Source organism: Cherax quadricarinatus, chromosome 24, assembly GCF_038502225.1.
Source record: "Cherax quadricarinatus isolate ZL_2023a chromosome 24, ASM3850222v1, whole genome shotgun sequence".
NCBI classification, from domain to species: domain Eukaryota; kingdom Metazoa; phylum Arthropoda; class Malacostraca; order Decapoda; family Parastacidae; genus Cherax; species Cherax quadricarinatus.
Genome location: NC_091315.1, coordinates 34,419,163 through 34,444,674, shown reverse-complemented (window position 1 = coordinate 34,444,674; position 25,512 = coordinate 34,419,163). Strand labels below are relative to the sequence as shown.

General features: G+C 42.4%; 1 protein-coding gene across 2 annotated transcripts in view; it reads right to left on the bottom strand.

Annotated features, from left to right (window-relative positions):
• LOC128690912 (sulfotransferase 1A1) overlaps positions 1–22,641 on the bottom strand; it is a 30,504-nt gene extending 7,863 nt beyond the window's left edge. The window contains exons 1-7 of one of the 2 annotated variants that reach the window (XM_070088325.1): positions 22,556–22,641; positions 13,041–13,242; positions 12,557–12,702; positions 11,237–11,438; positions 8,691–8,817; positions 4,034–4,200; positions 2,446–2,557 (exon numbers count right to left, since the gene is read on the bottom strand). In XM_070088325.1, coding sequence (XP_069944426.1) covers positions 2,446–2,557; positions 4,034–4,200; positions 8,691–8,817; positions 11,237–11,438; positions 12,557–12,702; positions 13,041–13,226 — 940 coding nt within the window. In that variant the 5' untranslated portion in view covers positions 13,227–13,242; positions 22,556–22,641. Of the gene's footprint in view, positions 1–2,445; positions 2,558–4,033; positions 4,201–8,690; positions 8,818–11,236; positions 11,439–12,556; positions 12,703–13,040; positions 13,243–22,541 lie in introns of both variants that reach the window. The other variant, XM_070088324.1, reaches the window with a different exon arrangement.
• Positions 22,642–25,512: the final 2,871 nt, after the last annotated feature.

Here is a 25,512-nt window from a genome sequence, read left to right as displayed (position 1 = left end):
TCTCGAAGACGGCACGTAGGTCTGCCTCATTAGCCTCAAAGGGTACATTTCTGATCTTCACCCACGTATAATGGCGGGACACATCATGTAGCCTTACCGTCACTGCAGGATTCACTGGTACACAAAGATCTTGGAACCTGGCGACTATGTCCTGGTATACACTTGCATTGAGAAATTTCACAAAAATTCTATATGCCCCGTTCAAGGCTACACCATACAGCTCTTCGTTGGCAATGCCGTATGTGTCCTTGATGATGGCAGGTAATAAAACTTGAGCTGAGTGGGCATGCACAGCCCCATGCACCACTTCTATGCCGACAGTGTTTACCCTTCTTCTTGCCTGCTGCGCCATTTTGAGAAAACTAAGTTGTCACCGGCTGACAGCAGAGGGCAGGCTCAGCTCACGTCCGCTCGTCCCAGAGGTTGAGCGACGAATGAGTTTATCGAGTTATAGGTTTGAAACCAGTCTGATAAGGAACTCACAAATTATCTTATCAAAACAATATTTAAATTTTCCCAATTTCTTGAATAAAAATGGCAATTTGGAATTTATACAGGCCAAAATCAATCCAAACTTTCTTCTAAGTAAGACTGACCAGCAATTAAGGTTTAGTAACTTTTAATTAGGCTTTTGATACGAAAAAAAAATTAGTTACAATTGCTTTCCCCTCAAGGAAGGTTCCTTGATGTTGGTGAGGGGCTCTTGATTTAGGGAATTGGATCTGTGCTCCAGTTCCCCGAATTAAGCCTGAATGCCTTCCACATCCCCCCCCCAGGCGCTGTATAATCCTCCGGGTTTAGCGCTTCCCTCTTGATTATAATAATAATAATAATACAATTGCTTTGAGAGCACAAAGATGTCACGGGTACATAAATATTATATAATATGGGGATAACCTAGGATAGCCCAATAAAGTCACTGACTTCTGATCAGGAGAGATATTCTCCAGTTATTTCATTAAGCACAATTTGTTTAAAAAAATAGCAACTAAACTTCCCATGAGAAAAACAACACAGTACTACAAGCTTAAAACAAGAGATGGCCAGTAGCTGAGACTCGACCCTGAAGTCACAAAGAAGTGAATATAAACTGTGGAAATTTTTTAATTTTCCTCAATTCAGCAGGAGTAAATATGACTAATATATCATAGTTGTTTATTAAAATGTGACGTTGATTTCACCATTCAAGAAATTTTGAAGAAGTGTGCAGCGTCCGCGGAGTGATACAGGAGGGGGAGAGGACGCCATAGTGAATTAATGTGTGAGCATTGGTTGTGGTAGATCGTCACGTAATCTGGCGTCATCGAGGCCATAATTAGTTGTCTCGGTCCAAATTTGTAATAGGAACCCGTGTTTAATGTCCCCTGCTGAAGAATTGGGACAGGAAATTTGCGGGACCTCCAGAATTACGTGTGGATGGTGGAAATAAGGAGACTATGCCATCACTCATACAGGGAAGAAGTACGCCATTGTCCTCTTGTTTAGATTTCTCGCTGGGTAGTGTAGGTTTCTATAAGAGTGGTGGAGTGGGAATCAAAGGAGTGAAAGTCCTGTGACCTACTGTGACTAAGTCCCACTTACCTCACCCAAATTACTTACATGTAATAATTCAGGTAATACCCTGTAAACCTCGTGCAGGTAATTTCTCACATAATTAGGTTAGGTCACACACACACACACACACACACACACACACACACACACACACACACACACACACACACACACACACACACACACACACACACACACACACCGAACATGTCTCCGGAAGCACACATCAATCAGATAACTGCTGCAGCATATGGGCGCCTGGCAAACCTGAGAACAGCGTTCCGATACCTTAGTAAGGAATCGTTCAAGACACTGTACACCGTGTATGTCAGGCCCATACTGGAGTGTGCAGCACCTGTTTGGAACCCGCACTTGATAAAGCACGTCAAGAAACTAGAGAAAGTACAAAGGTTTGTGACAAGGTTAGTGCCAGAGCTAAGGGGAATGTCCTATGAAGAAAGATTAATGGAAATCGTCCTGACGACACTGGAGGACAGGAGGGTCAGGGGAGACATGATAACGACATATAAAATACTGTGTGGAATAGACAAGGTGGACAAAGACAGGATGTTCCAGGGAGGGGACACAGAAACAAGAGGCCACAACTGGAAGTTGAAGACACAAATGAGTCAGAGAGATATTAGGAAGTATTTCTTCAGTCATAGAGTTGTAAGGCAGTGGAATAGCCTAGAAAATGACGTAGTGGAGGCAGGAACCATACACAGTTTTAAGACGAGGTTTGATAAAGCTCATGGAGCGGGGAGAGAGAGGGCCCAGTAGCAACCGGTGAAGAGGCGGGGCCAGGAGCTAAGACTTGACCCCTGCAACCACAAATAGGTGAGTACAAATAGGTGAGTACACACACACACACACACACACACACACACGTACCTTTCCTGAAGTATCCTCCAAACTTCTTGTGCTTATCAGGGATAAATGCTTCCATATCCTTGATGGGTTCCCCTCGCTCTTTCATGGAGTTGAAGGAGCTTTGGTGAGCAACCTGTGGTCACATGTTCACATATCAGAACCATAGTAAACAAAATAGATGCTTACATATTATAGTTTATAACTTTTTATGATTACATATATTATTAGTATTATTACTATTGACTATGCCACTGAGTATAAAAATAGTATGATCCTGGATTTGTTCTAAGGTACAGTATTGTCTTAAAATTTCGTAGGTGTCCCGTAGCTGGATTGCTAGCACATTCACCTCACCCACTGAGGTCCGGGGGTCGATTCCCGGTAAGGGTGGAAAGCGTTAGGATGTGTTTTCTCAATAAGGCACCTGCTGTCCATGTTCACCTATCAGTAAAATAGGTACCTAGGTGTTATTGGGCTGGTGTGGGTCGCATCCTGGGACAAAACTGACCTAATTTGCCCGAAATGCTCTGCATAACAAGCGGTTTTCTATATAGTAGTATGTCACTGATGTCACCTATGCCTGTATACCATGTACATGTACGTGTAGAAATAAAGATTATTATTATTATTATTATTAGTTTATTATTATTATAAGACGGCGAGTGAAAAATACAACCTATGGGCCATATCCAGTACATCACTGTCTTTCTATATTGTTTTCTAAATTGCTGTTTCCAATTTAACACATAATTTATTTCGAGTTGAGTCTATCCTTATCAAGAGCGGGTGTTTTGTCAGTCACCGCATCAAGAGCTGGTAATACTTGACGCACCGAATTTAACTGCAGACTTAGGCCTGGGGGAAAGCATGTCAGCGCCATCTGTGTTCCAGAGTTCGAAATTCTATTTATTGTCCTTGCTTCTCTTGTTTTTTTATTTACTTGTGTCCGAGGAAGACATGAGGTCATTTCATCTGCCCTGTCGAAACACAGGATGTATATACCTCGCGCAGTCGATAAGTTTGAAACCCCTCCATTAACCATATAACTTGAGCTACTTCACCTGCAGTCTTCCAACTGTAAGTACCTCGTCTTGTGTAAGATTGTTTTGTTAATATAAACTTCGTCAAAAATGCTTTCACATGAAGTTAACCTATGTTTAGTGGTTCTCTCACTTGATGTTTTTCGTACACTTCCATAAACTTATGTATTCTAATTTTGCTTCTCTTTCTACCATCACTCCTATCGTGTCATTATAATTTCGTGAGTCACTCCTACGTCAGTAATAATGCAGAAATTTTAGAGGATTAAATGACCGAGTTTATATATATATATATATATATATATATATATATATATATATATATATATATATATATATATATATATATATATATATATTAACTTATCTAAAATATATTAAGTTGAATTTGGCTAAATTAAATCGCGCTTGTTGTAATAAGGTCAGGTAAGTTTTCTAAGGTTCTTTTGGTACAAAATTATTAATTTTTGCATGAACATATATGAAAAAATATATCTTTAAACGGGTAAGGGAAATTTAAAAAAAAATCATTTTAAATGAGTTCTTGCTAACTGACCAGTTACACTTACATTGTCAAGTTGCTTCTGAGTGAGATTTAAACCTAAGAAGTCATTGAGTCGACGTAGCTGTGTCATGATGTCTGACTTCATCTCTTCATAGAAGACAAAGTACATGTTGGGATGATCCCTCCTCTGCCAGGCCTGCTTCACGTGTGGCCAGTACGGGGTGTAGATTACTGAAAATAATAAACACTGATAGAACAATAATCAAACGACCTTAAACGTTCTGTTCCCTATGTGTCTTTGTAATATCAAAATATAGAAAGTTTTTGTTTATAAATAAGCTGAAGCCGAATAAAACCACTTAGCTTGTAAGATAAATGCAGGAACTGAATCGGAGTTCTGTAAAATACTTAATTGGAGAAAAAGATTTACATACACCTTTTATGTTACTACGCAGTACGCTGTATAGCCCTTGTGGCTTAGCGCTTCATTTTTGATTATAATAATAATACGCAGTAAATTATCTAGCCTAGTTTCTTGATGTACACAGTATTTTGTTCTCGTGTTATTAAGAGGGATGTGTATATTGTCGTATGAGTGGATAAAATCGTGCTTATTATATGAAAATAGTTTTTCGCCAGGGAGAAATGTCTATTTTGATGTGTTATTCAGGAGCTGGTCAGTGTTTTATCTTATGTGTAGCAATGAATTATAGACAAAAAGACTTTATGGTGCCCCATGGCCTGGTAGGCAACGCTCTCGCTTCACACACTGTCTGGAGAAAATTAAATTTACCTGGATGTAACTCATAAGATACATACCAGTAAATGGTAACAAAGATAATTATTCTTTATCAAGGTTACAGAGACAAGTAGGAATTTTAGGACACCTAGGTCGCAAAAAATGTCCCCCTTCGATACCTACCATAATCTCTCTCCACCTATATTAATTGCAAATGAAATATACATCACCAGGAATTCTGGTAAAAACATTAATATAACTATGTGGACTGTATATTAAATTTAAAATGTGAATACATATACATTGAAGGAGAATATATAGTAATAAGACTCGCCAATTAGTCTGGAGATTACGGTGTGTCATACCAACCCCCCTGCCTAAATTTATGAAGAAAATACTGGCCAGAATTCGAACATAAATAGACATGACTTAGCTGGGATTCCTGGACCGTCCTGGCCACTCGCCTAATGTTCACGTTATGCAGGACTGCAAATCCAACAATTTCGGCTCCTATTTGAGAGGTTTTAAGCCCAATATAACTCCTAGAACGACGAAAATTCTTCCGATTTTCATTAACGTTTGTCTCGGTCAATTGAAAACATGGTGACTCCTTCCCTGCTCGTCAGCGCAGGCGCAGAGCTTCCCTGTCGGTTCACTTCTTTAAAATACACTTTAGAGCAATAGTAATGTATTAATCAGGTATATTTACATTATAAAAATTATACAGCATAATTTTGGGAAATTATTTTCCACAGTGTCATTGGTTTGATCCCCGGCAAGGGTGAAAACATTGGGCCTGTTTCCTTACACCTGTTGTCCTGTTCACCTAGCAAGCAAGTAGGTACCTGGGTGTTAGTCGGCTAGTGTGGGTCGCATCCTGGGGGACAAGACTGAGAACCATCGATGACTCGCTGCCTTTCTTGGGTTATACTGGGTGGCTAACCCTCCGGGGTTAAAAATCCGAACACAATCTTATATCTAGTATCGTGTTAAAACACTGGTATGTAACCACAGGTGACTACAATATAATGTATAAATTACTGTCTGTAAATTTGAAGGTGTTTGAGGAGAAAACAGTCATCACGAGCCAGGAGTCAAGCACACTTTTGATGTATGTTGAAATGTATATTTTTATGGTTGGTAAAATCCGTAGGATACAGTTAGGAAGGATTTGTGTCTGTCTGTGTCTGTCTGTGTCTGTCTGTGTCTGTCTGTGTCTGTCTGTGTCTGTGTCTGTCTGTCTGTGTCTGTCTGTCTGTGTCTGTCTCTGTCTCTGTCTCTGTCTCTGTCTCTGTCTCTCTCTCTCTCTCTCTCTCTCTCTGTCTCTCTCTGTCTCTCTCTCTCTCTCTCTCTCTCTGTCTCTCTCTCTCTCTCTCTCTCTCTCTCTCTCTCTCTCTCTCTCTCTCTCTCTCTCTCTCTCTCTCTCTCTCTCTCTCTAGACTGTCCAACTCTCTAAGTACCAGCAGCAGGGTCACCCTTGAGTTGATAACTTTAACGAGTAGGTGTTAACGAGTAGGTGTGTAGTTCATGGTTTGTGTTTTTATTTTTGTGTTTCTGAGCTGCTGGCGAGTTATTTAAGTTTTCCTTGTGTCAACTTTAGCACTTTTTTTTCTGTTAGGAGCTTCATGAAAAATCGAGTGTTGTAACTGTACGGTCCGCCAGGCCTGTGCACTTTGCACGTGTCCGAGTAGAAATAAACATTTGTATTATGTTGACAGTCTAGCGTGTCACTTAATTTTCTGGGTAGCACTATATTTTCTTTATGCTAGACCTATCATTATTCTACTGTGATTCTTTGTCATGTTTTTTTATTTGTATATTGAATTGCTCGCTTATGCATTACTGTTAGTCAGAAATATCTCTTTAGGATTCTTCACTGTAGGTAATGTCATTACATCTCTTCTGGGAGTCATTTCATCAGCCAGTTGAAGCTGTTAATATGACGCAGATTAAGGGAAGCTGTATCAGGAAAGTCTAGACTGTAATTTATTGAATATCACGTTCACTGAAGGTGGTGTTGCTAGTATGTAATGGCCTACATAAATGTATTTATTATTTCGCTAGGTAACGTACGATTTTAAGTCCTGATCCTTATAATTTCATTATTATATAACTACATTAGAATTTGTGGTATCTTGTGTCTGCGTTTTTACATTGATTATGCTCGGTGTCAGGTATGTGTGAAAATAGTTACATTGCACCATTAATGAATAAATGCGTAACGGGTTTTTCTTAGTATATATCTGGGCTGGAGTTTTGAGACTGACCGCGGGTTCAATCCCGGCCGGGGTATGGTTTATCTGTTGAGTTTATTAAAACTTTTTTTTTTTTTTTTTTGGTCAGGTATGCATTATCTATTTTTTGTCAAAAAAGGCGGATATTCAAATCTTTACTTTAAAATTAGGAGGCGTAACTAATACATTTTTTGTGTATTTTATTAGGTTAGGTAAGGTAAAGTTTGTCAGAAAACAGGACTACCCACATCTGGAGTTTGTGGTCATCTGACTTACCGGTCCACCCCTTAAAATTATGGTTATGATTATAACCATTTGGGTTGTGTTTGATAAGATGTGTTTTTTTATGTATAAAGGATTTGTGTGCCCATTGCATTAAAGTATTTTGTTTAATATCATGAATATGAATAATCATGGCAGTGGATCTTGAGACAGGTTGAGAACTCGACCGAAAATGACAAACTAAATCTTAGTCTTTTTATGATGCTCCCAGTTAGACTAGAAGAGAGGAAGGTAGTGTCTGCTACGCGTACACAACCACTTGCTATCCTAAGAACCAAGAAAGTTAAGTCTTTCTCTTCTCGCCCATATTTCTTTTATTTCCTGTACGTATCTGGATAAATACTGTATTTTACATTTATGGGCGCCTCTGGTGTCTGTGTTATTTGAGACCAGGTTGTGGCACCAAATCTTAAATTTAACTTTAATTTATATTGCCATGTACATATATTTCTTCAATAATTAAATTATTTAGCTGGCCTTATTCCGGTTTGTTACACTGTTAGTAATGGAGGGACGGATTGGTTGTTCTGGTTTGTCACACTGTTAGTAATGGAGGGACGGATTGGTTGTTCTGGTTTGTTACACTGTTAGTAATGGAGGGACGGATTGGTTGTTCCGGTTTGTCACACTGTTAGTAATGGAGGGACGGATTGGTTGTTCCGGTTTGTCACACTGTTAGTAATGGAGGGACGGATTGGTTGTTCCGGTTTGTCACACTGTTAGTAATGGAGGGACGGATTGGTTGTTCTGGTTTGTCACACTGTTAGTAATGGAGGGACGGATTGGTTGTTCCGGTTTGTCACACTGTTAGTAATGGAGGGACGGATTGGTTGTTCTGGTTTGTCACACTGTTAGTAATGGAGGGACGGATTGGTTGTTCCGGTTTGTCACACTGTTAGTAATGGAGGGACGGATTGGTTGTTCTGGTTTGTCACACTGTTAGTAATGGAGGGACGGATTGGTTGTTCCGGTTTGTCACACTGTTAGTAATGGAGGGACGGATTGGTTGTTCCGGTTTGTCACACTGTTAGTAATGGAGGGACGGATTGGTTGTTCCGGTTTGTCACACTGTTAGTAATTGAGGGACGGATTGGTTGTTCCGGCTTGTCACACTGTTAGTAATTGAGGGACGGATTGGTTGTATCCGCTACAGCGCTTTTTTTACACATTTAGCCTCAGTGCTACCTGATTTTTTTTTTTTTTTGTATTCGGACATTTTCGCTCAGATGGTCCAACGTACGTTTAGACTTAATAATACAATAAATATTTAAGGTACAACCCTATACACCATTCAAAAAAGGAAACTAGACAGGTTCCTGAAAGCCGTGCCTGAGCAGTCAGGGAATGATGACTAAGCTTGCGGACTGCAAGCAACAATAACTTGATTTGCTCAGACATTTCTCAAGGAAGGATGTCTGCAGGGGTAGGTAGACTAGATATTAGCGACAGGTGTGCTTATGATTTACAATCATTATTCATGAAATGCTTCACGAAGCTCTCGAAGGTGCCGGTGTAAGTGAAGAGCTTCATCACGCGGAAGAAATAGTAGTAGGACACCACCACGTCCTTGGGGCTCCTGGCCACGTAAATCACCTGCGGAACACACAGCATTAGTAATGGCTTCATTCTGGCTGCGTCTTTGGGATTCTAGGCTACGAACACCATTTTAGGAACTAAACATTTATTTACACTAGCCACGTTCTTCGAGTTAATGATAACGTACTTGGGGCTTCTGGCAACGTATATATTATCCAAGGTACATTATACAATAATACACAGACCTTGTGCTTGTTGCTCTGTGACCCTGGTTAACAATATACTCCATGTACACTACTGAAAGATTTGGATTTCTCGCTAAGGACGCCCCACTAACAGTCAAGGTGGAGGAAATTAAGATGTGTGTGTGTGATGAATGGTTTGAAAAACCGACAAGTTGAAGATTGAGACACTTATGCAACATATGGGAATCTTTATTCAGGAAACGTTTCGCCACACAGTGGCTTCTTCAGTCCAATACAATACGCCTTCCTCTTTGTTTTGGACTGATGAAGCCACTATGTGGCGAAACGTTTCCTGAATAAAGATTCCCATATGCTGCATAAGTGTCTCAATCGAAATAAAGATATCAATACAGACATATACTCTTAAGATGTTGTAGAGCATCTTGGGTAGAGTATTAAAGCACCTACTAATAAAGTGAGGCGAAATTTTTGCTAATATGAAAGCAATTTGTGAAATTACAGAAGAGTAGAAAACTGAAGTGTTTTGAACTAAGGCGAATTCAGATTAATTATTATTCAGCTGAACAGTGCAACACGCTGGGTAAAAAAATGATGATATATTTTGAAAATGACACTGACATTACAGGGTGTTCCTGAAAGGAAAAAAATGGTTTCATTAAATACCTGTGTAATTCATACATTCCACCTAAATATTAACGTCAACTATATTTTTAATCCCGAGAAAATGAAATGGTGTAGTGATAAGGCCTATTAATTTAAGAGTTCGTTGTTTACTTTAGTTTCTTACCAAATGATTTAAATACGTTGCTACATAACTACAACAAAAAGATTGCTCGATTTTTTTTTCTGAAGGAAAAGAATTAATTTTATGATTTGAAAAACGCTGGATTTGAGAAACTATTCAGCGCCCTGATCAAAAGGACACCAATATAGTTACATTTACTGTTAATGTCACGTGAGGATTCGTGCTCTCTCTCTCCGTCCCACTAAAAACATTTTTAAACATATTTTTTTTTATTATCACACTGGCCGATTCCCATCAAGGCAGGGTGGCTCGAAAAAGAAAAACTTTCACCATCATTCACTCCATCACTGTCTTGCCAGAAGGGTGCTTTACACTACAGTTTTTAAACTGCAACATTAACACCCCTCCTTCAGAGTGCAGGCACTGTACTTCCCATCTCCAGGACTCAAGTCCGGCCTACCGGTTTCCCTGAACCCCTTCATAAATGTTACTTTGCTCACACTCCAACAGCACGTCAAGTATTAAAAACCATTTGTCTCCATTCACTCCTATCAAACACGCTCACGCATGCCTGCTGGAAGTCCAAGCCCCTGGCACACAAAACCTCCTTTACCCCCTCCCTCCCTTTCCTAGGCCGACCCCTACCCCGCCTTCCTTCCACTACAGACTGATACACTCTTGAAGTTATTCTGTTTCGCTCCATTCTCTCCACATGTCCGAACCACCTCAACAACCCTTCCTCAGCCCTCTGGACAACAGTTTTGGTAATCTCGCACCTCCTCCTAACTTCCAAACTACGAATTCTCTGCATTATATTCACACCACACATTGCTCTTAGACATGACATCTCCACTGCCTCCAGCCTTCTCCTCGCTGCAACATTCATCACCCATGCTTCACACCCATATAAGAGCGTTGGTAAAACTATACTCTCATACATTCCCCTCTTTGCCTCCAAGGACAAAGTTCTTTGTCTCCACAGACTCCTAAGTGCACCACTCACTCTTTTTCCCTCATCAATTCTGATTCACCTCATCTTTCATAGACCCATCCGCTGACACGTCCACTCCCAAATATCTGAATACATTCACCTCCTCCATACTCTCTCCCTCCAATCTGATATCCAATCTTTCATCACCTAATCTTTATGTTATCCTCATACAGTACCTAAAAAAAACTGGGTTGAGTTAGGCAAATTAACTTACAATCCGTAAAATAAAAAAAAAATGTCTTTGGAAAAAATCTACATCAGTTTAGGTTACTGCTGTGGGAAAAGGGGTGATTCCGTCCTTAATAAGATGGCGCAGCTTTAGAGAAGCCACTCGCATTATATGCAGGTGAGTATATCGTGCGTGTGTGTATATTGAAAGCAACATTGCTGTACACTTAGGGTGTTAGCTATAATTCTTAGACTGCTGGTTGAAATACATGTAACTGATGATGAACAGGTGTTGACTAATATCCCGTTGTTTAATCGATAGGCTTCAAACCTAATAAACCAACAAAACAATTCAGGCGGACTGACCTTCGTCTGTTCGAGGATATGAGGAGTGAGAAGAGCGAAGGGAAGATGAGATTTCATAACCCGCGGGTCAGGCATTAACTCACACATCTGGAAAGCCATCCCGTCTTCAATCTTTCTCCCTGGACACACTTCGTGGAAGGCTTTTATAAAGTGGTCAATACTCACACCCTCCAGACCTTTACCATCGAGGATCATATCCAGGCTGAAGATTACAAAAAGGACATCTGTACATAAATTTACTACGGATCGTGCTATAGCAAGTATTTACAAAAATTACGGTGAGCTCTATATTCGCAACAGTATAGCATTATGCTTGAAATATATAAGTATGTCACAATATTCACCATTGTCAAATCATGTATGAATGTGTAATAAATTCTTATCAACAATTAGAGTTAAGCATGCAAATGCACGTTAAATACTTGTTAATTAATGGTATTGCACAAAAGTGTTGCGAGAGGCTACCGATACTGCTGTACAATTTCAAGGAAGAGTTGCTCATGCAAGAAACATCAGAGGTGAAACGAAAAGTAGTTGTAGGAGATTCTTAACACACCCCATCTCCCTTCTCCCCGCATGCCGGGAACTGGGTAAAAAAAAAATAGAGCTGTCATCAGTATTTGCAGGAGTGTGTAGAGGAAAACTTGATCTACGTTTAAATAGCTGTGGTTCGTACTTCGGTTTACGTGCGGCCAGCAATAAATACCTGGTTGATCAGTCTCTGACCCACCACGAGGCCTGGTCACGGACCGCGCCGCGGGGGCTTATCCCCTCGAAACCTCCTCCAGGTATGGATGGTACCTGCTCTCTTGCTTGAACCAAATCTGAATGCCTCTCATTCCTTCATTCCCTCACAGGTTTAACGCTTTCCCATGAATGTGTAATATTTGTAGAAGAAAATGCCAGTGGCTTATAGGGGAAATGAACTATGGTTTGTATGGGAAAGATGGTGTAAGGGGAATATGGGATGGTTTGTATGGGATGCAACGGTTTATAGGAAGGAGGGTCAATGGTTTATAGGAAAGAGGGGCAATGGTTTGTAGAGTTTGAGTCACCCACCAAGGTAGGGTTACTGAGAGAAGAAACCGTCATCATACATTCATTCGGTTCCTGTTTTGCCAAAAATTTGTGATAAAACACAGCTCAAATGAGACTCCGTCTTTTTACGTTCCCATCCCTCCAAAGATAAACAAAAATTAAACCCAGTCTATTAGATAGCTATGACAGTTTTTTTTATATTCAGCTATCATGATGAAATATAAAAAAATGTGGTGTATCAACACGCGGCTAATGGCAGGAGCTTGTCAAAGATATTCATACTCAATTTCCGGAGAGCGGTGATAGATGGGTTCACCAGCGAGTGGATGGTTAAGGTCTGGGTTGTGAAGCATCGTCCACACCACCTCCTGCATCCATGTCGTCCCAGACTTAGGCATCGTCATCACCACCACATCGCTGGACCTGAACTGATAGTACGAGAAGATTGGATTACAAATATACAAGGTGCCGAGATCAACTGATGTACCGAGAGTCGGCTGATTTTCGGTACATCTCTGATATATTGAAGTTAGTTTAATAGTTTTATTATGCACCATAAATGCATTCTGTGGGCGGTAGTTGAAACATTTGAAGCATATAATGGGTCCAGGGGACTGGGCATCAATGTTAGGGTAGTTAAGTTGCGGTGGTAATGAACTATTTAAAAGTTTACCATCTGGTTACAATTATAACGAGCTGTGTACACAGGCATTAATTCATTCTCAAAAACATTGATATATTGAGTAATGGGGAAATAAGCATGTACCTTGAAGTTATATATTCTTTCAGCATATTCTGTGAAGAGTGTAGGATAGAGCCAGCCGTCGGGCAGGAGGCGTACCATGCCATTGTTATAGAGTGTCTGGTCTTGACCCATCCTAGCCAGCCACTCCTCGCTCATGTGGACCACCTCGTGGCCACTAGCCAGCCGTGTGCTACTCATCTGCTCCATACACGCTTCTCTACACCTGTAAAAATTATTTTCATGAGGAAGGGCTGACCCCGACGGGGGTCATACAGCTCCTGGAAAATGAGAGATAATAAAGTTTGACCCATGAAAAAGGAGGGTAGGTCCAATTACTTTGATCAGGTACATTTCACCAGCATCAAGAAGACTGAAAATTGAAGGCGAGAAAAAAGTGTGTGCCTCGTAACACCTTGAATCAGGATGTTTATCATCAGTTACTGAAGAACAGTTGTCTGTCACGCAGTTTCCCTTCAAGGTGGGTCGTTGGTGCTGTAAGGTTACTTTATACAAGCAGATGAAGTAATGCTCCCCTTCCTCGAAACAAACCTAGTTACCTTCCATTCTCCAGCTGTTGACCCTTATAGGGTTTAGTGCTTCGTAAATCAATAAGAGCTATAAAAATAATATCGCTCGATTAGCTAGTATCTTAAGTGATTAACAGTCGTAATAGTTTTAACTTTGACGCTATACATTGCCCTAATATGACACACTAATTCGGTATCGAAGCACCGTTCCATGGTGGTGGAGTGAACATGGTAGACACAGCTACATGTGCGTTAAATGAGATACCAAGAACCCTTAACGAATTCGCTGGGGAAGCATGACGTCAGACCGTCACATTCACGTTTAAAACACGTAACACTAAGCACATCAGGTGCAGACCGAAATGTTAAGTTCTCTACATTTATTTTGTTGAATTAGACACATGTGCAACTCTTGGGTATCTTTATTGAAGAAACGTTTCGCCACACAGTGGCTTCATCAGTCCATACAAAGGAGAAACTTGAAGAACAGGAGGAGAATGAGGTAATCAGTCCCTCAGCCTTGAGTCGATGTGGTCAGTCCATCAATCTTGAATAGAATACGGCATATGAGCGGAGAAGCAGCTTATAAACCGTGGACAGGTGAGAGGCAGCAGTCGTAGGTGGTGTCACATTTGTCCAATGTGGAAGTAGGTCGTGCCCAAGGGTTAGGCAAGTGAAGAATTCCCAAGTATTAAGATCCCAAGAAGTTGCAGTGTCTGACAGGATTGATGGACTGACCACATCGACTCAAGGCTGAGGGACTGATTACCTCATTCTCCTCCTGTTCTTCAAGTTTCTCCTTTGTATGGACTGATGAAGCCACCGTGTGGCGAAACGTTTCCTCAATAAAGATACCCAAGAGTTGCACATGTGTCTAATTCAACAACATGTCAATAACAAAATCCCCCCAACAAACACAGAATACAACCTCGTTCATATTTGCTAATATACAGGGCCTTAAGCCATCCACCAACAACAAAATACCTTTTATCAGTGGACTTCTAGTGGAGTCTAATGCAATGTTTGCAGCCTTCACAGAGACTCACACAAAAGATCACTTTGACAGTGAAATGTGGATAAGTGGTTACAACCTTTTTAGATGCGACAGAAAAAACAGGCAACAAGGGGGGGTTGGCCTGTACGTCAAAGAGTCCCTTATCTGCACGGAGTTGCTGAACACCACAAATGAGGTAGTTGAAGTTCTATCAATAAAGATCGAGAACCAAAACCTAGTCATTGTGGTTGTATACAAGCCACCAGATGCAACCTCCCAACAGTTCAAGGAACAGCTACTGAAAATCGATTACTGTTTGGAAAACCTTCCAGCTCCATCCCCAAACATCTTACTGCTTGGTGATTTCAACCTAAGGCATACAAAATGGAAGAATGTAGCAAATAATGTTATAGCTGAAACAATCCCCGGAGGTAGCGCAGATGAAAGGTCACACATGAGCTACTAAGTCTCAGCGAAAAACACACCTTAAGCCAGCAGATAGTGGAGCCAACAAGACTAGAAAACACACTTGACCTTATCTTCACAAATAATGAGGACCTGATAAGAGACATAAGAATATCAAAAACAACTAATTCCGATCACAATCTAATCGAAGTCCAGACGTACATGCATAGGGGTCCTGAACAGCAGAATGCATGTACCTGTGAAGGTGTCTTCACAAAATACAATTTCAACAACAAGAACATCAACTGGGACCAGGTAAACCATGTCCTAAACGAAACATGTTGGGAAGATGTCTTAAATGACATGGATCCAAACCAGTGCCTTGAAAGGATCAACTTCCTGGTAGCCGAAGCATGTTCTAGGCATATTCCCCTAAGAAAGAAGAAGAGCAGGAGTAAACTGGAGAGAAAAAGACGCTCCCTCTACAGAAGACGACGAAGAGTCACTGAGCTCCTCAGGAGTGCTAGAATATCTGATACACGAAAGGAGGCGCTGACCAGGGAAGTGGAAACTATCGAACTTAAGCTAAATGACTCTTACAGGAACCAGGAGAGGCAGGAGGAGCTTAAAGCTATTAGTGAAATTGAAAGAAATTCAAAATATTTCTTTTCATATGCCAAAAACAAGGCAAATACCACATCTAGTATCGGGCCCTTACTCAGACAGGATGGGACTTACACAGACGACAACAAGGAAATGAGTGAAATATTGAAATCCCAGTACGACTCTGTGTTTAGTGAACCACTAATCGGTCTGAGGATCGACGACCCAAATGATTTCTTCATGAATGAGCCTCAAAACTCCATAAATGTATGCCAGATTTCCGACATTACCCTAACCCCGATAGATTTCGAAAAAGCCATTGACAACATGCCTATGCACTCAGCCCCGGGCCCAGACTCGTGGAACTCTGTTTTCATTAAGAACTGCAAGAAACCCCTCTCGCGTGCCCTAAGTACACTATGGAGGAGGAGCTTGGACATGGGTGAAATTCCACAGTCACTTAAAACAACGGATATAGCCCCGCTCCATAAAGGTGGCAGCAAAGCATTAGCTAAGAACTATAGACCAATAGCTCTGACGTCCCACATCATAAAAATCTTTGAAAGAGTGCTAAGAAGCAGGATTGCAAATCACCTGGATTCCCAAAATCTGCACAATCCAGGGCAACATGGGTTCAGGGCAGGTCACTCCTGCCTCTCACAACTACTGGATCACTATGACATGGCCTTGGATGCACTGGAAGAAAATCAGAATGCAGATGTAATATACACAGACTTTGCAAAAGCATTTGACAAATGCGATCATGGCGTAATAGCCCATAAAATACGTGCTAAAGGAATAACTGGGAAAGTGGGGAGATGGATCTTCAACTTCCTAACAAATCGAACACAAAGAGTAGTGGTCAACAGAGTTAAATCGGAGGCTGCCATAGTGAAGAGCTCTGTTCCACAAGGCACAGTACTCGCCCCCATCTTATTCCTTATCCTCATATCAGACATAAACAGAGATAAGATTTAAGATTTCGTTCGGATTTTTAACCCCGGAGGGTTAGCCACCCAGGATAACCCAAGAAAGTCAGTGCGTCATCGAGGACTGTCTAACTTATTTCCATTGGGGTTCTTAATCTTGTCCCCCAGGATGCGACCCACACCAGTCGACTAACACCCAGGTACCTATTTGCTGCTAGGTGAACAGGACAACAGGTGTAAGGAAACGTGTCGAAATGTTTCCACCCGCCGGGAATCGAACCCGGGCCCTCCGTGTGTGAAGCGGGAGCTTTAGCCACCAGGCCACCGGGCCACCACAGCACCGTATCATCCTTTGCAGATGATACTAGGATCTGCATGAGGCTGTCATCTGCTGAGAACGCGGTTAACCTCCAAGAAGATATAAACAAAGTTTTCCAGTGGGCAACGATAAACAATATGATGTTCAATGAGGACAAATTCCAACTACTCCGTTATGGAAAACTGGAGGAGATAATAACTAGAACAGAGTATACTACTGACTCCGGCCATACAATAGAGCAGAAAAATAATGTAAGGGACCTGGGAGTAGTAATGTCTGAGGATCTCACTTTCAAGGATCACAACAGTGCCACGATCGCACGTGCAAAGAAAATGATAGGATGGATAATGAGAACTTTCAAAACGAGAGATGCCAAGCCCATGATGATCCTTTTCAAATCACTTGTTCTCTCTAGGCTGGAATACTGCTGTACATTAACATCTCCATACAAAGCAGGTGAAATCGCAGATCTAGAGAGTGTACAGAGATCCTTTACTGCACGTATAAGTTCTGTCAAGCACCTTGACTACTGGGAACGCTTGGAAGCACTTGACTTGTACTCGTTGGAACGCAGGAGGGAGAGATATATCATAATCTACACTTGGAAAATCTTGGAAGGAATGGTCCCAAATCTGCACACAGAAATCACTCCGTACGAAAGTAAAAGACTGGGCAGGCGATGCAAAATGCCCCCAATCAAAAGTAGGGGCGTCATTGGTACACTAAGAGAAAACACCATAAGTGTCCGGGGCCCAAAACTGTTCAACAGCCTCCCATCAAGCATTAGGGGAATTGCCAATAAACCCCTGGCTGCCTTCAAGAGAGAGCTGGACAGATACCTAAAGTCAGTGCCGGATCAGCCGGGCTGTGGCTCGTACGTTGGACTGCGTGCGGCCAGCAGTAACAGCCTAGTTGATCAGGCCCTGATCCATCGGGAGGCCTGGTCATGGACCGGGCCGCGGGGGCGTTGATCCCCGGAATAACCTCCAGGTAACCTCCAGGTACGTCGGTTCTCTGAACCATTCATCTACAATCATGTCGGTGAGGGTGGGGGGGGGGTTGATTCAAGAAGACCTGTTGTACCTTCCCCTGGATCGAACCTAGGCTTACGTTTAGCTCATCCTTTTGATTATAATAATGGATCAAACCTGATTGCTTCTATTCCCCCAAAGCGCCGTGTGATTCCTTACGGTTTTAACAATCTTACCGTGAACCTAATACTGAAATAACATTAATAAGTATCCGCTGTAAGCTTCGCCATCTAAACTTATCTCCCCTTATGTGTAGAAAATTTGCATTAAAATACGTAAACTATTTTATCATTTTGTTATCAACACCTGGGGATTTTATTGACAAAAACAGCAGCAGCAACAGCAGCAGCAACAACAGCAGCAGCAACAACAGCAGCAGCAACAACAGCAGCAGCAACAACAGCAGCAGCAACAGCAGCAACAGCAGCAGCAACAGCAGCAACAGCAGCAGCAGCAACAGCAGCAGCAACAATAACAGCAGCAGCAACAACAGCAGCAGCAACAACAGCAGAAGCAACAACAGCAGCAGCAACAACAGCAGCAGCAACAACAGCAGCAGCAACAATAATAATAGCAGTATTGGAGATGTAAAGATGGTGTAATCAGTTGCGAAGATGTAGGTTCGAGGTGGTCAGTCCGGCAGCCTGGAAAAGTGTTCCGCTCCATATACTGAAACAGTGTGAATACCAAATTTTCTACTGTCTCCAGTGTTGTAGTCGACTGAAGTCTGCTATGCAGGAGAAACGTTTTGGCAGTAAAGATACCCAAGTGTATACCTGGAGAAGGTTTCGGGGGTCAACGCTCCCGCGGCCCAGTCTGTGACCAGGCTTCTCGGTGGAGCAGGGCCTGATCAACTAGGCTATTGCTGTTGGCCGCACGCAAACCGACGTACGAATCACAGCCCAACTGATCAGGTACTGACTTTATGTGCCTGTCCAGCTCCTCCTTGAAGACAGCCAGGGGTCGGTATCAATTACCATGATTTATATCATAAACTAGCTTTGATATACAAAGCAATCAATTAAAATATTCCTTAGCGTAGTAGGAGACAGACGAAGCTGGCAAGTACGATAACCAAAGATCAAGTGTGACTACAATGAACTACTTTAAGTAAGGGTAACAGCTCTTAACGTGTACATATGAAAACGAAAACAAAATCACTGATTCACAAGAATTGGGTCACGACTGGGAAGTCGTCTGGAAACTAATTTACTACAATCGGTTCCTGAGCAGCAGTGCTGTGGTGCTGACATTGGACTGAATGTGATCGGTAACAGCCTGATTAATCTGGTCTTGATTCGCCAGAAGGCCTGATCTGTGATCAGGCCGCAGGAGCGTTGCCTCCAGAAATATCCTCCTGGTAAAAGATTGAAGGTTCTGAACCGCTAAACGTGCCAAGGAATCGGCACATTCATTGCATTAATGATGAAACAAAATTCTCCGTCGTACAGTAGAGCGTTCGCCTCCACCGTTAATCATATTTATATATTAGGTTTGGAGCAGAGAGGAGAGTTTTGGAATTTCAAAAACACCAGCCACTTAATTATTCAGAGCTCCATACATACCTGGAGGGTAATTTAGAAGGACAAGTGAGAAAACACTAGGATATTCGAAAACGTTTCGGTCCTGGTTTTGATTTGATTTGATCGATTCGTCAGGAACTACGTCCTGACACGGGTCTTAATGCTAAGATGACCCGTCTGAAGGAGATGTCGAAATAATTCAGTGCTGTTCTGTGGCCAAGTTCAGGGTCTTGATATAGTTTCAGTGCGTTCCACGGCAAAATATTTTATGTTCAACAACTGGCTGAGGCCATCAGGCCCCCCATCATTGTCTCTGGGTCCTGTGTTGGGTGATAGGGTAAATTTGCCAATAAACACATGGATTGTTTTGTCCGTCATGCCTGTATTACGAAGGTCTTCGCAATAGTTCTGAATGTCTCTTTGTGTTCTTCTGAGTCTGTCAGTTCGCATATGATATCGATGAAGCACGTGTTAATCTACATCATTTGATGGCTCAAGGGTAATGTGGGATGTCCTGCAATGCTCTCTTTGGGTATAGTGCTTGTCACTTGTAACCGTTGTGGTGCTAGGGTTGACGCATTGGCTGCAGTCTGTTCCTGCAGCATGGGGGCTGCTGGCTCCCATTGTTGGGTGAGAGCTTGAATAGGAGAATCGCAAGCTGGCTGAGGAAGGGCGTGACCCCGTTGCTGATGTTTCCTCGGCTTCCTTCGTCGGGTATGGCCGGGGAAGTGGCACTGCAAGTATTACTGTAGCCTCCTCTGGACGAGGTTGCTGCTTAGTGGTGAGGGCTCTACTTGATGTTGGAGGCTGGACAACTGGAGTTTACCATGTTGCCTTGACACGGCGGAGCCTCTCCGGCCAGTGTAGGTTCTAAGCATGATGTTTCTTGCTGCAGTTAGGACATCGAGGTTCCGTAGCTTCACCTCTCTTGAATCTACTCAAGCAGTCCTTGGTTGGGTGAGGCCCGCTGCAGATGCCGCATACTTCTTTAAATTATTATTATAATAAAAAAAAAGCGCTAAACCGACAAGGCTTCTTTAAATTGACATTGGGCGCTGAGGTGGTTATACCCGTGGCACCTGAAGCACCTCACAGGCTCTGGTTTGTACACCCTAACCGGGTATGTTTCCCAGTAACCGAGATCCAATTGAGTTGGGAGAGGTCCTTTATGTTGGAGCAAGACCTGCCTCGCAGGTAGTTGCCGTCCTTCCTGGCTCTGAGTCGCTCAGCTTTCAGGATGTTGTTTCTGTGGATTGCATCGAGAAGCATGTCTAGCAGATAGCGCATTAATACGCCTTTTGTCACCCGTTCTGTGGATTTTAGTTCTGTGAGAACGAGTGGTGATTCGAGGTCGTTCACTCTCTGCAGTACCTCATAGGGCTCTGTTTCGGGGAGTGAGAATAAACTATTTCGTCAGGTTTGGGGATACTGATATCTTCAGGCCGTATTTTCTCTCCATGTGAATTATAGTACCATGATGTGTCCGTTGTTGATGAGTCTGAATTTGTTGTCTGCGGATGGTTTAGTTTGACTGGTCTGCAGGGAAACACTGTGCCTTCCCTTGCACTTCGAAGATCGTACTTCCTGCCAACCTTCAGCATACGGTATTTCTGTGGTTAGGATGGGCATTTCTTCATTCATACTTATCTCACTGTCCAGGCTAATTTCACTTGTATCGTTGTCCCAGTCCAGAGAGTAGTCTCGCAGCTGCTTCGCCAAAACTGCTACCCACATTTTCAAATCCGAATCCTCTGTTGAGTTCTTGGAAGATCGTGACCTCTTCCTTTCGGAAGCAGCCATGAGTTTCCGTCTGATTGTCTCATCTTCGGTGTACCAGCCGATGAACTACTACTGTATGTATAATGTTCGTCAAGACCGTAGTCCTGGCACGGGGCAGTATATATAGGTGGAGAGTGAGGTGTGAGTGACGCATGGTGACCTGAAGAATGCCATATTGAGATAAGGACAGGTAAACAATGTGATCACGTGACTCCTGTGTTGTTAGGCAGGTAGTGCTTTGCCTGGCTGACTAACATGTATGCTAATGTTTTAGAAATTTTGTAGTTTACAGTGTTATGTTCTATGGTATCGGTGACGGCTATTAGCGAGGCTTCCAGACATCGTCGGCGTCTAAGGTCTTGTTTGGTGAGGACGAGCTGTCTTTCATCCCAATTCATCAAATGTCTCGTGTCGTCCCTATGGACGACACGGGAACTGCATGGGGTCACTCACATCTCACTCTCCGCCTCTATATACTGTCTTTTTAACCTCTGTATGTTAGGTCCCAGGACAGAAACGTTTTCTAATATGACCTAGTGTTCGCTTAAGTGTCTTGCTCAACCAACTTGTCGGTATTAATTGCCAAAGTTTATACCGTACCTGGAGGGTGTTCCTGGGGTCAGCGCCCCCGGAACACCCACCAGGTATATCAGGTTTACATTTTCACAAATAATAAAAGTACATTAAAGAAGCTTAACTATTTTACACCTCGCACATATAACCAAAATTATTAAAGAACGGTCCTGCAAGCCACAAGACCAGATCATAATAATACTTTTAAGTGCTTGTACTCTAGGCTGGAATATATTGATGTACGCGAGCAGTCCGAGCAGTCTTTAAGGCAGACGAAATTGCAGACCTCGAAGATTTGAAGAGATGTTTCACTGTTAGTAATAAATTAGTGAGCTGTATGACTTTTGTAGGTGTAGCGCTTCTTTAAGATTATAATAATTAAATTAGTGACAGCGTAAATTATTGAGAATATCTAAAATTGTAAATTAATTAATGGAACGAAGGCAAGAAAGATGTATCGTACTTTACACTTGGAAAGTAATGAATAATTAAAATTTACAACTCGTATCTAGTTGTAAGTAGTGTGTAAACATTATGGATTAGTCTTCCCGAAATGCTCAGGTATGTTAGTGGTTTTCTTTGTGCCTAACATTCTATAAAATGTAAATCACACATTGTAACCTTTGCACTCCTCATGGGAGGTTCCTTGACGCTGGTGAGGGGCTCTTGATCTAGGGAATTGGATTTGTGCTCCAGCTCCCTGAATTAAGCCTGAATACCTTTCATATCCCCCCCCCCAGGCGCTGTGTAATCCTACGGGCTTAGCGCTTCTCCCTTAATTATAATAATGTAACCTTTGCAAAGAAATAAAAATTGTACTGAAAGAGCCGCAGGTGTACCTTGGAAAGCTCACCCCAACAGAAGCGTCAGGACCACTTGCAGAAAGACGCCTTATCAAGTACTGGAGGTGGTGGTCTTGTGAGTGCCACAAGAAGTTACCACAAGTCATGATTTACTGGCATCCACCCAGTGTTACCAACTCAGCGAGTGAGCTGCCCTTTCTTTTTTATATTCTTATGTCACAAAAAACAACTAGAATAACCATAGAAGAAATTTAGGCACATTAATCACATAGGGAAGAGTTAATAAAATGCTTCGGCTAATTAACTCTGTTATACTTCGGACAAGTGAAGGAAAACTGCTGTTATCATCATGTTTTTAACATCGTCCTAAATTAATTCTGAGGAGTTACTTGTTGCTTCTCTTAACCTGCTGGAGACGAAGGATATGCTGCCCGCTTAATATAATTATTTCTTCAGGTACATGTACAAGGTATACAGACCATAGTTGACATCAATGACATATTACTATATAGAAAGCCGCTTGTTATGCAGGGCATTTCGGGCAAACTAGGTCAGTTTTGTCCCAGGATGCGACCCACACCAGTCGACTAAAACCCAGGTACCCACTATACTGATGGGTGAACAGGGACAACCGGTGTAAAGAAACGCGCCCAATATTATATGTTTCTACCCTCGTCGGGAATAGAACCCGGACGCTTGCCGTGGGGAGCTCTCGCTTCGCGCGGCGAGGATGTCGTCCTTACTTACACTAGTCACACTCAGGGTTGCCGGAAACCTGTCAGAGCTGCTCTTGTGGGAACATGAACAGGAATTGAACAGTTTGTACATTGAATCTTTGTCTCTTGAGCAATTTACAGTGACCGTGGTTTACACGTGAAAGCACTGAGCCCACTTTTACGAATTATGTTCATGGGGAAGCACTAAACTCATAGGGGTTAGTGCCTGGGGAATGCGTGCAAATCAGCTTCGATCCAAAGGTGGGGTGTGGCTCCAATTCTTTGGATTAAGAGCGCTTTAGTGATATAAAGGCACACCTATTGAAGGAAGTAGAGTAGCAATATTGTTAATTGTATTATTTCAATTATTATTAAGTTTTTTTACTGAAAAGCGTTAAACTCGATGGGTCAAATTGAGAGCATTAGCAGACTGGCGTGACCAGTTTGCAGGGATGACTGGGATTCTCTCTCTCATCTGCGGTTGCGGCTAAATTTTTCACACAAGTTTTCCGTCTGGTGCACCGATGTGTGCACCGTGAGTTGTATATCTCTCAGGTATACGTTCTAAGAATTTACTTTAATCTCTTTAAAGTAAAGATTAAAGTGTATACTCTTGACGGGTCGTGATCAGGTCACGTGACCTTCGTGTATCTGATAGGCTTCAATCCCCGTTAACCTGTTGGTGCCCATCAGATAGTGATTTGTATAAAGTGTGTTGAGTATATTTCGTGTGTCTGCACTGAGGGAGCTGTATAGCCCTTGTGGCTTAGCGCTTCTTTTTGATTATAATAATGCACTGAGGGAAAGTGTATACAAGGCACAGTACTAGCTCCCATCTTGTTCCTCATCCTCATATCCGACATAGACAAGGATGTCAGCCACAGCACCGTGTCTTCCTTTGCAGATGACACCCGAATCTGCATGACAGTGTCTTCCATTGCAGACACTGCAAGGCTCCAGGCGGACATCAACTAAATCTTTCAGTGGGCTGCAGAAAACAATATGAAGTTCAACGATGAGAAATTTCAATTACTCAGATATGATAAACATGAGGAAATTAAATCTTCATCAGAGTAAAAAACAAATTCTGGCCACAAAATAGAGCGAAACACCAACGTCAAAGACCTGGGAGTGATTATGTCGGAGGATCTCACCTTCAAGGACCATAACATTGTATCAATCGCATCTGCTAGAAAAATGACAGGATGGATAATGAGAACCTTCAAAACTAGGGAGGCCAAGCCCATGATGACACTCTTCAGGTCACTTGTTCTATCTAGGCTGGAATATTGCTGCACTCTAACAGCACCTTTCAAGGCAGGTGAAATTGCCGACCTAGAAAATGTACAGAGAACTTTCACGGCGCGCATAACGGAGATAAAACACCTCAATTACTGGGAGCGCTTGAGGTTTCTAAACCTGTATTCCCTGGAACGCAGGAGGGAGAGATACATGATTATATACACCTGGAAAATCCTAGAGGGACTAGTACCGAACTTGCACACGAAAATCACTCACTACGAAAGCAAAAGACTTGGCAGACGATGCACCATCCCCCCAATGAAAAGCAGGGGTGTCACTAGCACGTTAAGAGACCATACAATAAGTGTCAGGGGCCCGAGACTGTTCAACTGCCTCCCAGCACACATAAGGGGGATTACCAACAGACCCCTGGCAGTCTTCAAGCTGGCACTGGACAAGCACCTAAAGTCAGTTCCTGATCAGCCGGGCTGTGGCTCGTACGTTGGTTTGCGTGCAGCCAGCAGCAACAGCCTGGTTGATCAGGCTCTGATCCACCAGGAGGCCTGGTCACAGACCGGGCCGCGGGGGCGTTGACCCCCGAAACTCTCTCCAGGTAAACTCCAGGTATATCAGTATGTATATTTAAGGATTACAGTATTATATCCTTCATGCATGTCGTCAATAAACCCCTGGTTGCCTTCAAGAGAGAGCTGGACAGCTACCTAAAGTCAGTGCCGGATCAGCCGGGCTGTGGCTCGTACGTTGGACTGCGTGCGGCCAGCAGTAACAGCCTGGTTGATCAGGCCCTGATCCACCGGGAGGCCTGGTCATGGACCGGGCCGCGGGGGCGTTGATCTCCGGAATAACCTCCAGGTAACCTGACATAAACATATATAGCAACTTAGTTTTCTGATTACACACAGGTTCCTCCTTCAAACTGTACCAAAATTCAACAGTCATACAGTATTTTTCTTATCGAAGTTTATGTAAAATTAACAGCCATTCATTCGCATTTTTATGCTAAAATATTGATTTTGTCCCCGCCTGGA